The sequence below is a fragment of the Pseudochaenichthys georgianus genome, chromosome 1 (genome assembly GCF_902827115.2).
Source record: "Pseudochaenichthys georgianus chromosome 1, fPseGeo1.2, whole genome shotgun sequence".
In the NCBI taxonomy this organism is placed as follows: Eukaryota; Metazoa; Chordata; class Actinopteri; order Perciformes; family Channichthyidae; genus Pseudochaenichthys; species Pseudochaenichthys georgianus.
Window position 1 is genome coordinate 46595109 of NC_047503.1, and position 14973 is coordinate 46610081.

The following is a 14973-nucleotide window of genomic DNA, read 5'->3' on the forward strand; positions in this document are numbered from 1 at the left end:
TTAAAAGTGAATATTGCATCTCTCAGTTGATGCTGACAGGCTGTGTCTCTGCTCTCTCTCAGATCACCGCTGCACTCACACCTACACTCCCAGGGAGGACCGAGAGGAGCTCACTCAGATCTGCAGAGACAACGTCTGCCGCTGCACGCAGGGTGAAGTGTGAACGAGTCTGCAACACGGCGTCAGATCCTGTGTGTGTTCATGGTGTGTGTAAGTTTTAATTTGCTCATAATCTCCAGGTGACTGCTGCGTCCCGAAGAGCGAAAGTGAAAGCTTCCTGAACAAAGAAAGAGAGACGTTTGCCTGCACGACTCTGCACCACGGTGAGATACACTGTCACACGTTTGCAACTTTGACACACACACACACACACACACACACACACACACACACACACACACACACACACACACACACACACACACACACACACACACACGGTTAACATCGGTCACAACAAGTCTCAAGCCTCTACCTAAAACACCAGTCAAAGCTTTTACAATATTCCAGATTGAGTGGCCAATATATATTTATAAAAAGAATGCTGCATTAAACCTCAAAATGAAATTATCAACATAGCTTTTTGAAACGGTTATTACTTCACCTATAGTATGTTGTGTGAATCCTTAATATGATGTCTTGATTGATAACAGTAACTTTAATTGTAGAATTATGTTTTACAAAATATAGTGAAAAAGAATCAATAGTAATCTTTAATAGTTTTAAAATTAGCTTCAATAGCTCTTGAGTAGTTGAAGGCTGAATCCAGCACATCTACTGTATAGGTCAAAAATAATATAAAATGAAATGATTGAAACTATCAAGCCACACATTTGTAGTTATTATTTGGCTGGTAGAATTGGTTGCAGAAATTATAATAGGTTTTGATATGTATATATAAATAGACATTCCCGTTTTACCTTTCTTATTAGGCTGCGCTATTTTTTGTAGACATGAGAGTTTTGACCCCACCAAAACATTATTACTAATCCTCCCTAAACCATGAACATAAACTACAAGAAATTACACCTGCACTGGAAAAAATGCTGCTCCAAAAAAAAGTTAAACAATAATGAAAACAAGTCGTTTTCACTTGGAATAAGTCCAAAGATCTGCCAATAGAACAAGTGAAAATGTGCTTGGTAAGATTTATTGAAATAAGACGGGATATTTAGAAAAACCACATCTTGTAATTATCTGGGAGAACTCATTTTGAACTATATTTGACCAGAATCAGGAAATGTTGTGTTACAATATAAGCTGCAAATACTCAAAAGTGTTCAGTTTTGTGATGTAAGTTGGTGAGTTTCTAATAAATGTGTAAAGAAATATGTGTTTCATCTGAGATGCAACTCTTTTTGACTCAAGACATATTCTGACTAGATATTAGACAAATATACTTGGCAAGATTTCGAGTTTTTGTAGTGTGTTTCTTGTCCTTCAGTTTTCCAGGTGAAGGTGCTGAGTGTGACTCAGAGTTACTACGACAAATACGAGATGGAGATCACACAAGTTATCAAGCTGGGTGAGTCTGTGGTTTATGGTTAACAGCTTGTATGTCAAATGAAGGTAAAGTAAGATAATAATTGCCCCAGTACAAGATATCTACCAAGTAAAATACTTTAATGGAATACTTCACCTACAAAACACATTTGTATATCAATCACTCGCCCTTAGTTACTTTGAATTCTTGAAATAACCAGAGAACAGTCTGAATGTCTTAAAATAAATCAAGCTGTGTGATCAAATTCTCATTTATATTCTCACTACTTACCGAACATGTGCATTTTCATATACCCCAGTTATTAAATCCAACAAAACGTTTCTTCCGATACCATTTTTCAATTGTTTGTTAACTTTGAAAGGTTATTTTCTGCTGTATTCCAACATTCAGAGGAGAATGGAAGGGTTTTTTGTCAAAAGAAAAATGGCAAGCTTCCGAGTCGGCCTACAAAAATACGTCATCACTCCACCTCTCTATAATGCCTCTGTACATAAACTGAACCTCTTCTTCCTTCCCTCCAGGAGTGGAGTCTGGGGTGGAGGTGGGTCAGAAGAGGGTCTTCATGTCACACGGAGGCTGCAGAGATGACCTGAACCTGCAGCAGGGCTCCCAGTACCTCGTCATGGGGCCCAAAGTGGACCAGTGGAACATTGACACTGACACCAACAGGTCAGCAACTAAAGGATTAGTGATGTTACGTTCGCGAACGATCCGATTCTTTTGAACGGCTCTTTTGGTACGAATGAAGGGAACCGAGTCGTACTTGGTGAGAGCCGTTCTTTTTATCGCTGCTTCACTGCCTGCCATAAATCCACTCGCCTTTACGGGAACTTGCTTTCCTGAATGCAAATTTGCCGTAGATCATGGCATAACGCGTGCTGCTTGAGTAGTAGTTTGGCTGGCTGAGAGATTTAGCAAGTTATACAGGGGTGTGTTTCAGACTGTCTTCTAACAATGGTCATACGTCCTACATGAGCTTTTTGTAGCAGATATTTTCCCAATTTCTTGCACATCTTCTAACTTCTAGCTCAAGGAGTAAAAACTAAACTGTGTGAACTCATCTCCTTCCTCCCTGTCCGTCAGGTTCATCTACATGTTGGGGAAGGACACCTGGGTGGAGCGCTGGCCGACGCCTGCAGAGTGCTCCAGCAGTCCAGAACTGCAAGCTAAATGCAAGACCCTCCATGATACTGCAGAGGAACTGTCTGTCAACGCCTGCAGGCTGTAGAGCTGTGTGAGAGGCAGCTGCACACCTTTACCTGCACACATGAAGATGCAAAGATCATTTTAGGGCTAAAGAAAAGGGATTGAATACCATGTGGTTTGTTTTTCAAAATGTAAAAAAAGAACTGTAGGTGCAGTTTTGTTTGGCAACCCGCACCCATAACGTTTTTTCTTTACTGTAATGATATCATAAAAGTAAATACTTAATATGACTAGCTGCCACACATTAATAAAACACCAAACAGCTTCATTATTATAGCTTTTATTCAATGGTTTATTTCACAAAACAAATGAGTATGCCTAACATAACAAGAGCTCAAATAAAACATGCTGTTGACAAAGGTTTTATAAGTACAACATGATATAGCAAAACACATCGGTCTGTATACTCTTTATTTCAAATTGAAAGGTTGTCTCATGTTTTACAAGTTAGTTAAATTGTTATATTTTTGGTAAAATGGAAAGTAAAAACTATTGTGGTGTCTCTAATTCCCTCTGAATGATGACATGTAGAGTCGTATCTATCTACTCCATGCTTAAACACCAATACAGAGAACAAATAAAGATTTAAAACGTGTGTCCTTGATTCTGTACATTTAATTAAATAGGCCATTTTAAAAACGCACCTTTTTACCAAGGCTTTCCCCACTGTATAGTTAGTTTAATAGGTTTATTTTTCCGCTACTTCCCCCCCCCACCCCCTTAACCTGTCTGCCTTTTTTTTTTCCCCTACTCCCCCCCCCCCCCCCTACCCGACTTGTAAAGCGACCTTGGATTTCCTGAAAGGCGCTATAAAAATATTATATATTATTATTATTATTATTTAATATACATACATTATGTTTACAATAAAAGGCATTGAATAAGCTACATAGTCATTAGAGCCAATGCTCAAACACAACAACAAGCTAAAGTCATATGTTTGTCTCAGAAAGAAACATATCTCATTCATAATTAATCTCTTGTAAAGCTTTTAAGCACATTATGCACCAGCACCTCTTTTAATCTGCTCTGATTGGTTGGCTGGCAGGCTCTTTTGTGATTGGTCAACTGCTTAGAGATGTCCCGCCCCTTAGCCTATCATGTACAATGTGTTGAAGCGCTAGCCGATCGAAGAGTGTTCCACAGGGATGTCACTATTTTCCGGAATTATTTACATGCACACACACTTATAGAACACACTACAGTGAAGGGAAAACCCAATAGGGTCCCTATAATAAAAATGATGGGCTGTAGATTCCTACTGTGTCCTGGTTGTGTTGATTGTGCTGTACAATGCAGTTGACTCCTCCGTGGCAGACATCTGACTTCTGTTTTTCACAGAGAAACATTTATTTAGAAGTTTTGCAGATTAGATATCGTACAACTGGCCAAACAGTGGTTGTAAAACACGTAAAATCACATCAGGCAGATGCACAAGTGAACAGGTGTTGATTTTATTCCAAGTCATGTCAACGTTAAACTCAGGGTAATGTTCCCGTGAGAGCATCTACTCACCTCGGGGCAGCGCTGTGAAATTGGACCTCAGCGTACACAACACTATCCTCGATGTTGGAGGAGAGAGGATCTGCCTGGTTTTTGGAGAACTGGACATTGGCATAGAGAAGCTCCTCCTGAGGACTCTGAAGGGCAGATATTGCATAGACAAGATTACCTTAAATGGGTTTGGGTCTGTGTTGCAAGGGAATATGTGAAGGTTAAGAATCTCCAATGTTCCCTAAAACAATCTTGAACTTTACTTGAAGCTCTGTCTTGGAGTGGCAGTAGCTCAGTGTGTAGGCCTGGGAACGGAACAATTGCTGATTCAAGTCCTGATTGGACCAAAACAACTTTGAATGCATCTTTTAAGACATAAAGAGCTTAAGCAATAAGATAAGACTTTCTTTATCCCGAAGGAAATTGTTGTGCCAGAGCCACAACAATACAACAAAGACAGCAGCATAACAGCAAAACTGTACACTAAAAGTGCAGTAAAAAGAGCAATCAAACATCTACAGGAAACATAATTAATGCACATATTACCGGTAATCAGTAGTGCAAAAAAAAAAAAAAAATATTATTCCTTCTCACCTGTTTGCTGTTGTCTGGTGGCTCTCCGGGCTCAGATGATCGCTTGGCAGCTTTCTTCTTCCTGGTTAGAAGAATAACACATTGAAGTTTTAGCAATGTGCTAAACTGATGAATGAAGACAATATTTGTCATGGTACTTGGTCATTATCCTTTCCTAATATCACAATGCAGTCAAATATCCAAGATAATTGCTGACTTCTCGAAAGCAATACATTATACAAACAGCTGGGTAGGGGAGGCAGAAACACAAGGGCAACAGGTGAACACAATGAGACAATCAGACACAGGAGGAAAACAAGAGACAAGAAGAACAGAACAGCAAAACAAAACCCATTACCAGACACTAAAACCGTGACATAACACCAAGATCGTGACAACTAAACGGGAAAAGTACGGGGAAAAGTACTCCGGTGTGAAAGCGCCTATTATCCTTTCCTAATAACTGTCACAAGTTAGACACTTCTATTATTGTTTGTTTGATGCCTCATCTAAACTCTCCTGTCATTTCAGATCCCGCTTTCCTCCAGGCCCTTGTAATCAGCTCATTTCCCTCACCTGGTCTCCTCAGCCCTTCCCCTCACCTGTTACTCATTCCCTCATCACTCCACAGTATTTATACCACCTCATTGTCAGTTGTCCTTTGCCAGATTGTCTTGTCGTTTCCGCCAAGCTCTCCAGTGAGTGTTGTGCTCTAGTCCCGAGTTTTGTCCTGCCCAGTTTTTGATTCCTGCCTGCCTGTCTGACGGATTTACTGGGTTTGACTCTGCCTGTCCTTGACCTGGAATAAACTGAACATTACTATACTGGTAGTATCTAGTGCTGCGTACCGATACGCCGAACCGGTACTGGACTTGTACAAAGTTTCGGTTCAAGTCCGGTTAAAACCGGAACGTCGGGAACCGGTACTTGGACTCGCAAAAAAACTAGCATTTACGTATATTCTGGTGTCTGTGGTTATTTAAACATTCCCTGATGAACGTTATTCAGCGTCAATAAATGAGTGCTAATCCCAGTGTGCTCAGTGTACAACATCACATGTCATTTCACCTTCGATTCATGGTTTGAAAACGTAGCATTTCGCCACATGCTAATGATAACCGGAAGTGAAGAATTTTCAGAATAAAAGTATTAAGTTAATAGTGTGAACTTCCGGTTTTTTCAGAATAAAACTGATTTAAATTAAATCGTGTATTTAATTCAAAATTACGCCATATCAACATTGATTTTAATTTCTAACAGTATGTATGTACATCACTATGTATGTACTGTATAATGTACACATGTAGAGTTGTAGAAAATACATGGTGTACAGACAGTACAGTACACTCTGACTGTACAGTCACTACAGTGTCTACTGTATAGTAGGTGTGTAACAGTGTAATGCGTATAGTCTACTCTACACTCTACCTTTCAGCAACGTTTTAGGGATTTAGGCTCAGTCAGCTCAGGGACTGTTTGGTTACTTTAGTTTGGTAAATGAAATACATTTTTGAACTTTGTAGTAGTTCACTGTAGTTGCTGTAAGTGGCAAACATTTGTACTTTGTAGAGAAATGTAGACACAAGTTGGAAGGGAGCACAATAAACCTGATGAGTTTCAATTTGAGTTGATTATGAATTAATTTTCAATTGATAATTAGCTCACAATAAGTTCACTTTAGTTACTCACACAACTTGACACAAGCCATGGGTTCAGGTCCGGACTTATAAGTCCGGACCTGAACCTGAACCTCTGGACTTGAGTCCGGACCTGAACCTGAATGTGAGTCCAGGTACGCAGCACTAGTTGTATCTGAGTCGTGCTATTGGGTTCTGATCTGTACCTGTGATCGTGACAATAACACAATGCAGTCAAATATCCAAGATAATTGCTGACTTCTGGAAAGCAATAAATTATACAAACACACAAGTTTGAACTATTTCATGGTGTTCCTGACTGGGGGACCTGTTATCATAAAAGACACTAGGACACATTTTTACATTTCAAGATCAAAGACCTTTCTGCTCTCAGATTCCCACACATGTACCCTCCATCTTGGGGTATTACATTACATTTGACTTGTTAGATGCTTTTATCTAAAGTGACATACATACTCTCAATACTGTGGAAAATCCCCACGACATGTTGACTGCAGTGGGAGTTGACCCTAACTAATCTTTAGGAGGATATATACGATCACATTTCTGAAAATTCAGTCTGACAGTGAGTTTGAAGAAGAGGAAGAGATTGAGATGAGAGATAGCTTTACAGTGTTGTCCTAATTTACATATTTGATTGTCCAATATTATCAAAATATCCAGCATACCGTGTTTAGTGCTTTCACTAAACATTACCTGAATGAAAGTGGACTGCTTACCAGATCAGTAAAAAGATAGAGAGGAGGATGACTGACAGGACAACAGCAGTGGTGATTCCAACAGCTCTAGATTTCCATGCTCCTTTGACAAGACGAAAAAAACACAAAAAGCATTTATTAAAGCTGTTATGAATATAATATGAAAAGAAAAACCTAGATCTTACCATTCAATACATTTTCAAAAAATATTGATCATGATCAGAAACAGAGCTCAGAAAAACCTTTTTTGTTTGTGTATTTTCAATACATTCAAAAGATTCAAAAGAGACCTGAGGTGCGTGTGAATTATTTTGAAATGATAAATAAAAAATAATATTAAATGTGTCAAAGTTGCAATCGGACACAATATAAAAAACAAGTGAAGAGGTTAGTTGGCTTTCCAAGTTTACTCCAACAAGACCCAGACAAAGTTAATCGTCAGTATCCTGTTCTTATAATTTAGTTTCCTGTTTTATTTTGAAATGTATTCTCTCCTTCTGTTTTGTCTTAGTGTTTTCCCACCTGTGTAATTGTCCGCCCTGCCCTGATTCTTTCCAGGGTGATCTTCTTGCTGCTCTTGTGTTTTTTTCCTGCCATCTCCAGCTTTGTCTTGTCAGTGTGATTAGTCCTGTATATAGGCATTGCATTTTCCTTGGACCTTGAAATAACTTTGCTTATCTTAGAGTAGATGTGGTCTGAGCATTGGCAAGTGAAATGTCCGTGCATTAGAAGGTGTTTTACTTCGCCGGTGCGTGTGAAGTGAATGAAACCTACCAGTCACAACAATCAGATGAAAGGTGGAGTTACTACGTCCTAACTTGTTCTGGGCTTCACAGGAATAACTCCCACTGTGTTCAGCTCTGAAGTCAGAGATGTTGAAGATCTGTCCTGAAGCTTTTGCAGAGTCTTCATTCTTCTTGTACCAGGTGTAGTTAGCTGCTGGGTTAGCATCACTGCTACAGGTCAGAGTCACTGAACTGCCCTCCTCTCTCTCAGCAGAGGGACTCACTGACACAGAGGGAGGCTTTGGAGCATCTGGAGGACGATATTAAGAGACCGTTCATTTGTTTGTTATTAATAACAAACAAATGTACCAGACTCTATCTCCACAATGGCACAAAGCAACCAACGAATCCCTACTTATAAATAAAGTGTTAGCATATGAGAATTGCTGTTGTTTATTACTCACACTGAACATCTACAAATAGAGACGTCGAGTTGATCTCTCCATATTGATTCTCAGACTTGCAGTAGTAGTTCCCTCTGTCCTCAGAGCTGATGGAGGTGACATGATAACTTCCTTCTGCTCCCTGAAACAGTGTTCTGTTCTCCTTGTACCAGGTGTAGTCAGCTGCTGGGTTAGCATCACTGCTACAGGTCAGAGTCATTGAACTGCCCTCCTCTATCTCAGCAGAGGGACTCGCTGACACAGAGGGGAGCTTTGGAGAGTCTGGAAGAGATTAGTTTGCACGATTAATGAACAAATTGCACCCAGCTCATCAGGAAAACATCTCTCCATCAAGGTTCTCAAAATTAGCAGAATTTGAAATTGAAGTGAGTATGAGAATCCTGAAAGACCCCTTTCAAGTGATAAAAACATGACAATTATTGATACACTGTATTTCCTCACATTTCACATCAACAGTGATCCTTTCAGATGTCCGTTTCCCCAGCTCGTTCTCAGCTGTACAGTTATACTCTCCGGAGTCAGAAACCTGGATGGAGCTGAAGACTAGCTGTCGTTCTTTAGTGAGAGGATGAAGTTTCTGATTTCCATTCTCCTTGTACCAGGTGTAGTTAGCTGCTGGGTTAGCATCACTGCTACAGGTCAGAGTCACTGAACTGCCCTCCATGATGTCATCAGAAGGACTCACCGACACAACGGGAAACTTCAGAGCATCTGGAGGAGAAAACAACAATTTTGTGAGGCAAATATTAGATGCAAAGGAGGTTAATTCCTTAATGCGTCCCTGTTATGTCGTTCAATATAATTATGTTAGTTAATTACACAGTGGAGCGAACTCACATAGCAAAGGAGAGCTGCAATTCTCGTGTCCTTTCAAAGCACAAAAGATGATGTCTCCAGGATAAAACCGGTCTTCATATAAAGATCTTTCCTCTTTGATGATTTTCTCGTTGTTCTTGAACCAGACGTAGGAAACACCAGCTGGACTGCAGCTGCTGCGACACTTCAGCTCTGCATAGGTGTAAGACTGGTGGACTGTTGATGTGATCACCTGCACCTGCAGAGCTGGATATGTTTAACATTAAACATCAAATGTGATAACTTTTAAGGTTGTAAGTGACATACTTTCAGACATCAGAAATAACAAATATCAACAACTTTATAAATCCTGCAAGGGGCAATTGGTTATAAACTGGTAAATATAAATCTAAAGTTATGATATATACACAAACAGAAGTGGTTATGAAGGTTAGCTACGAGAATCATTCAAACTTTTGTTATGGTTTAATATAAACTTTAGTTGTAAGCATTTCTTTATATTACTTTACCAAGTGTTCACATGTTTTAAATCTTGAGGAGTTCAGCTATGAGCCAATCATGGGAACTTTTGTTTTGCAAACATTCTTTATTTTAGAAATGTTATTAGTAAATGAACAAGCTTGTGACTATTTCACTGTAGATAGCAGCTTTACTGTAAGTATATTTAGATGATAATACATTGAATAGCTATTTGCTAACCAAATAGCTATGCTAATAGCTTTCTTACTTGTATTTAAGTAACAAATGAATGTTACTTGTAACAGAACATGTTTACAATGTGGTGTTACTATTTTGTCTTAAATACTGTACATAACTTGATTCTTCTTCCTCTGATTAATTGAGATAATGTTCCTAATAATCTACAGTGAGCTATTATTTCAAATAAACACTTAGCCAAAGCATTGTTATTAAAGCCTGGTAACCCAAAGGCTATCTTTATGTTCAATTGCACATTTATACATTTAACACTAGAACCGTCAACGGGTACATTTTACCCGCAGCTGTTTTTTGATTGTATGTAACCTTTTTCAATAAAATATTAAAGTCTCCCAGTCCGTGACTTTTGCTGAAAGTGTGTTATGTAGCACCCTCTGTTGTTAACATTTGTCAATATGAAGTCAGATTGAAAACATATTTTTCCATTTATACCTATATCCGCCAGCGGGTAATAATTACCTCATAGAAAATGCATTGTAAACATGACGTGTTGCTATAGCAACGCCTTTTGTCTACTGCGGTTCCTTAGAGAGAGAGAGAGAGATATAGACAAATAGATAGTTATAGATAGTGTAACATCTTAGAGAATACAAGATCTTGGATGACTGAGCTCACGTTGAGGACGTAATGCATGTGTGCAGGTTACATGCAAGTTGAATAAAGATGGACACTTGGAATGAGAGAAGTAGTCTGCGTCGTCTGTTTATGTAGACAATTATATTTCCATAGAACAGAACATTACAGATAGATCGATAGATAGTTATAGATAGATAGAGAGAGAGATAGAGAGATTTGTACCTAAACAAAACACAAGTCTAAACACCAAGCGTTTAAATCAGCACTGGTAGCGATATTTTAGTCTTCATGCTATCTGCACAAACTATATCATATGAAAAGCTGAGAGTCCACATATTCTATTGGTATAAGTTTCAACGCTGTGCGATCAAAACTCACTGTTCTACATGATAAATAAAAGAACATTGTACCTTGAAAATCAATAGCGGGTAACTTTGACCCGTTGGCGGTTTTAGGTATACAGCGACCTCTGGCGGTTCTAGTGTTAAAACCATGGTAAAAGCCAATAGTTATAAAACCCTTCAACCAAATTGTTAAGAAAGTGGTACACAAGTTGTAGTTATTTTAATGAAACTGCTGCTGCTGTGAACATCAGTGTGTGTTGATCAGTACCTGTGACAGTCAGAGTTGTTCCAGGTAAATCACTCCCCCATTCAAAGCTTGGTGTTCTGAATGTGAAGAGATACTGAGCTGAATCTGAGTCTCTCAGGTCAGAGATCCTCAGAGTGGATCGTCCTCTCTCTGTGTCAAGGATCTGAACACGGCCTTCATACTGGGAGTCTTCACTAAGGTCCTCAGGTTGAGAGGGATTCTGTCCCTGATGACTACGCTCAGGACTGAACCAGAATTTAGAATTAACATATACTTTATAACTGTTGTACGAGCAGGAAATGTCCACTGATGATCCTTTTAAGGCGCAGATGCTTATCTCAGTGTAAATTACTCTGTTACAGGTTTGACCAGTGACACCTGAAAAACAAAACAATTAAAAATGTTCTTCGTGAATTTGTTTGGGCAAAAAAGCGTTCGTTTAGGGCACATTCAAACAATGGCAAACAGAAGTGTGTGCACTATTTTTTAAACAAACATGCTGTAATCACTGTAAAGCCGACTGAGGTGATTTTGAGATTGTTGATATTGGGTTATATACTGTACAAATATTTGGTTGGTTGTTTCACAATAAAGTTTAAATGTGTCATACAAAGTAAAGTATGTCACATAGAAGTCAATCAAATCATGTTACAATTTTCCATAGAAAACCTCATAAAAAGTCACAGTACAGTTTTCCATAAAAAAGTATGTAATAGTAAGTCACTAAAAAGTCATAGAATAACTAAGAACTTTCTTCTGAGTGTCAGCTATTTCTGACGAACAGCTACTACTGAATTAAAAGCTTTGAAGGTAAAGTGCAATAACCTACAAGCTCCACCAGAGGGCCAGAGGGAAACACTCACACACTGGAGGCGAGGGGAAATCCTCATGTCCTCGCACAGCGCAGGAGTAGCTGGATGCAAAACCAAAGTAGACTGAATAAGAGAATGTTTCTTTTGCCATTTTCAGCCCATTCTCATACCAGATGTAGGAAGAACCATGTGGCAGGCGACAACTGGTGTAACACTGGAGCTTAGACCATGAAGATGATTTCCCCCCCTGCACCTGCACCTGCACCTTCAGATCTGGATCTTTGAGGGGGAAAAAGTGTTTGTTATTTATCAAATACCCAAGTCAAGGTTACAAAGTCTAAAATAAGATAAACATGAATGGATACAGAGTTGTAAATAACAGTCTACATTATAACAGCTACCTTCCACATTAACTACTGGTATGCTGTATAACATCAGTGAGGGTTGGTCAGTACCTGTGACAGTCAGAGTGGTTCCAGGTAAATCACTCCTCCATTCAAAGCTTGTTGTTTTGAATTTGAAGAGATACTGAGCTGAATCTGAGTCTCTCAGGTCAGAGATCCTCAGAGTGGAGCGTCCTCTCTCTGTATCAAGGATCTGAACACGGCCTTTATACTGGGAGTCTTCACTAAGGTCCTCAGGTTGAGAGTGATTCTGTCCCTGATGACTACGCTCAGGACTGAACCAGAATCCATCAGTGATAGATTCATAACTGCTGTATATGCAGGAAATGTCCACTGATGATCCTTTGAAGGCACAGATGCTCCTGTCAGTGTGAATAACTCTGTTGCAGTTTTGACCGTCAACACCTGAAAGATAAAACATGTGTTGAACTGAGCTGATACAGCTCCTCCTCTCACAGCTGTAATACAGAGCAGGTTGTTGAGTTGCTTAAAGCAGAAGTGATCATGGAGAGCGAGGGGCCAACAATAGAAACTTAACATAAAAAGGGGAAGTGGGTTTATTGATATTCAAAGTACTTGCAATCATTGCGCCATGGCGTTCTGTTAGTGAAAGACTGTGGAGTAAACTCACACTCTGAAGGAGACGGGAACTTCTCATGTCCTTTAAGAGCGCAGGAAAAGCTGTCAGCTGAATAAAAATTGACTGAGTGAGTAAATGTTTCTGCCCGAATTTTCTGTCCGTTCTTGTACCAGATGTAGGAAGGATCATGAGGTAAAAGACATCTGCTGCGACACTGAAGCTTTGTTCTGGAAATGCCCTGGTCGATCATTATTTCCATGACGTTCATCAGTAGATCTGGATCTGAGAAGGAAACAAAACATGTAATAATGATGATTTATACACACACACACACACACACACACACACACACACACACACACACACACACACACACACACACACACACACACACACACACACACACACACACACACACACACACACACACACACACACACACACACACACACACACACACACACACACACACACACACACACACACACACACACACACACAGAGTAGGATTAGGTTGGAAAACTTCCATTTCAGGAAATATCAAACTAAGTTCTTTATCAAACATCCACAGCACAGTACACTTTTAACATTTATATACAAACAAGTTACCTGTGACAGACAAAGTGACTCCTGGTGAAGCAGTATATGCATCTTTGTTTGTTATGAACCTGAACCTGTACTCAGCTGAGTCGCTCTCTCTCAGGTTTTTGATTATCAGAGTGCAGATGTTGTTTTCACAGAGATCCTCTACACGACCTGCGTACTCTGAGTCTGTTTTCAGATCTACAGGTTCACCATCTTTCCTCTGAGTAAACCAGAAGGTTTTCTGTACTGTGTTTACTTGGTGCTTTATTTTAGATGGGTATGTGTAGATGCAGCTTATTTCCACTGTTGATCCATTCACTGCACAGATGTTAGTAGAAGAGTAAGTCCCTCCCCAGCTATCCAGACTCTGAACCGCTGAAACACAGAGCACACCAGAAACTAATTCAATGCTTAGCTAATATCAGTAAATTAGACAAAGTGGATCAAATTACTGATGAGATTTTGGGCAATGGAAACATAGACAAGCTTAAAATGACCCAACTAAGTAAGTAAGTAACACTTTATTTATATAGCACCCTTCTCAACACGGATGTACAAAGTGCTTTACAGTACAGGACACAGGACACAATTCACAGTACAACTATAAAATGTAGAATAAAAGGCATAAAACGGCAGCAGGTAATACATATGATAAAACATACGACAAAACACCAATAATAAAAAAAGGAAAAAAAAGAAGATAATGCCACTAACTCACCTCCTCCGACGACCCGAAGGCCTGTCGGAAGAGGTGGGTCTTTAAAGGCCCCTTAAAAATCTCTATTGAGGCCGAGGTTTTTATTATTTGGGGGAGTTTGTTCCAAAGCCTTGGGGCCACAGCCTCAAAGGCACGGTCACCCTTAGTCTTTAGCCTGGTTCAGGGCACCCTTAGGAGGCCTTGCTCAGAGGACCTCAGGGCCCGGGTTGTGATGTGCGGGTGGATAAGGTCATTGATGTAGGCTGGGGCTTGGCCATGGACAGCTCTATATGTGAAGACCAGTACTTTGAATTGGGTTCTGAGACTAACTATCAGCAGTCATTATCAACAAACAAAACGTCCTGATAATGTGTCAATCTAACAATGCCTAAACTAGAATATAGAATACAAGTTTGTATTATATTTGATGAGTTTTGGGTACATGGGAATATTTCTTACTACTGGATTGTTCAGTTCTGGTCTATTCAATCTAAAAAGAAAATGTATAAAAGGTCTATTTTGTGTCAACAAACCATTTATAGAGAGACATAAAGAGCATAAAAACATACAAAGACACACTGTCAAATGACGATGAAGTAAAACAGCCGATTGAATAATATATCTCTCTTCGAGGTGCTTTGAATAAGTGTGGTAAAGGTTGTACAATGTTAATGTGGTTAGACATTACCTGGCATACAGAGAAGGAAAACAAAAAATCCACTCGCTGTTAAAATCATAGCGGCTCCTCTCGTCTCCGTGTGGCTATAAAATAAAGAATAATGACAAGAAAACTGTTCTACATCAACTTAAAGGAAGTTCTCTTGAACCTTAATGTCCTTCTGTGGCCTTGAGAGTGAAAAGGAGACTGAAAGC

The 14973-nt window shown here is 39.4% G+C and overlaps 2 protein-coding genes across 3 annotated transcripts in view; one reads left to right on the top strand and one right to left on the bottom strand.

The window, feature by feature from the left end:
- The window catches only part of LOC117451186 (venom factor-like), a 45920-nt gene extending 42615 nt beyond the window's left edge, over positions 1-3305 (top strand). The window contains exons 40-44 of the mRNA XM_034089351.1: positions 63-152; positions 240-323; positions 1445-1525; positions 2026-2173; positions 2588-3305. Coding sequence (XP_033945242.1) covers positions 63-152; positions 240-323; positions 1445-1525; positions 2026-2173; positions 2588-2732 — 548 coding nt within the window. The 3' untranslated portion in view covers positions 2733-3305. The remainder of the gene's footprint in view (positions 1-62; positions 153-239; positions 324-1444; positions 1526-2025; positions 2174-2587) is intronic.
- Positions 3306-3485: 180 nt separating this feature from the next.
- LOC117451194 (sialoadhesin-like) lies at positions 3486-14972 on the bottom strand. 2 transcript variants are annotated; one of them, XM_034089364.2, is made up of 14 exons: positions 14789-14971; positions 13428-13778; positions 12870-13100; positions 12290-12643; positions 11886-12113; positions 11044-11400; positions 9160-9384; positions 8764-9033; positions 8323-8583; positions 7908-8168; positions 7155-7236; positions 4799-4859; positions 4226-4350; positions 3486-4038 (listed from the first exon to the last, which is right to left on the bottom strand). In XM_034089364.2, the coding sequence occupies exons 1-14, from the start codon at positions 14835-14837 to the stop codon at positions 3969-3971; spliced, it is 2925 nt and encodes a 974-aa protein (XP_033945255.1). In that variant the 5' UTR covers positions 14838-14971; the 3' UTR covers positions 3486-3968. The 2 variants fall into 2 exon arrangements, with proteins under 2 accessions (XP_033945255.1, XP_071059931.1); XM_071203830.1 differs by lacking the exon at positions 3486-4038 and having other exon boundaries at positions 4257-4539; positions 14789-14972.
- Position 14973: the final 1 nt, after the last annotated feature.

What these genes read in the sequence shown, in the direction of transcription:
- LOC117451194 (XM_034089364.2), bottom strand. Translation starts at nt 14,837, where the DNA reads ATGATTTTAACAGCGAGTGGATTTTTTGTTTTCCTTCTCTGTATGCCA. An exon ending in TCTATTTGTAGATGTTCAGT is followed by an intron (nt 8,169 to 8,322) that starts GTGAGTAATAAA and finishes ATCGTCCTCCAG; the next exon opens with ATGCTCCAAAGCCTCCCTCT. An exon ending in TCATCTGATTGTTGTGACTG is followed by an intron (nt 7,237 to 7,907) that starts GTAGGTTTCATT and finishes GTCTTGTCAAAG; the next exon opens with GAGCATGGAAATCTAGAGCT.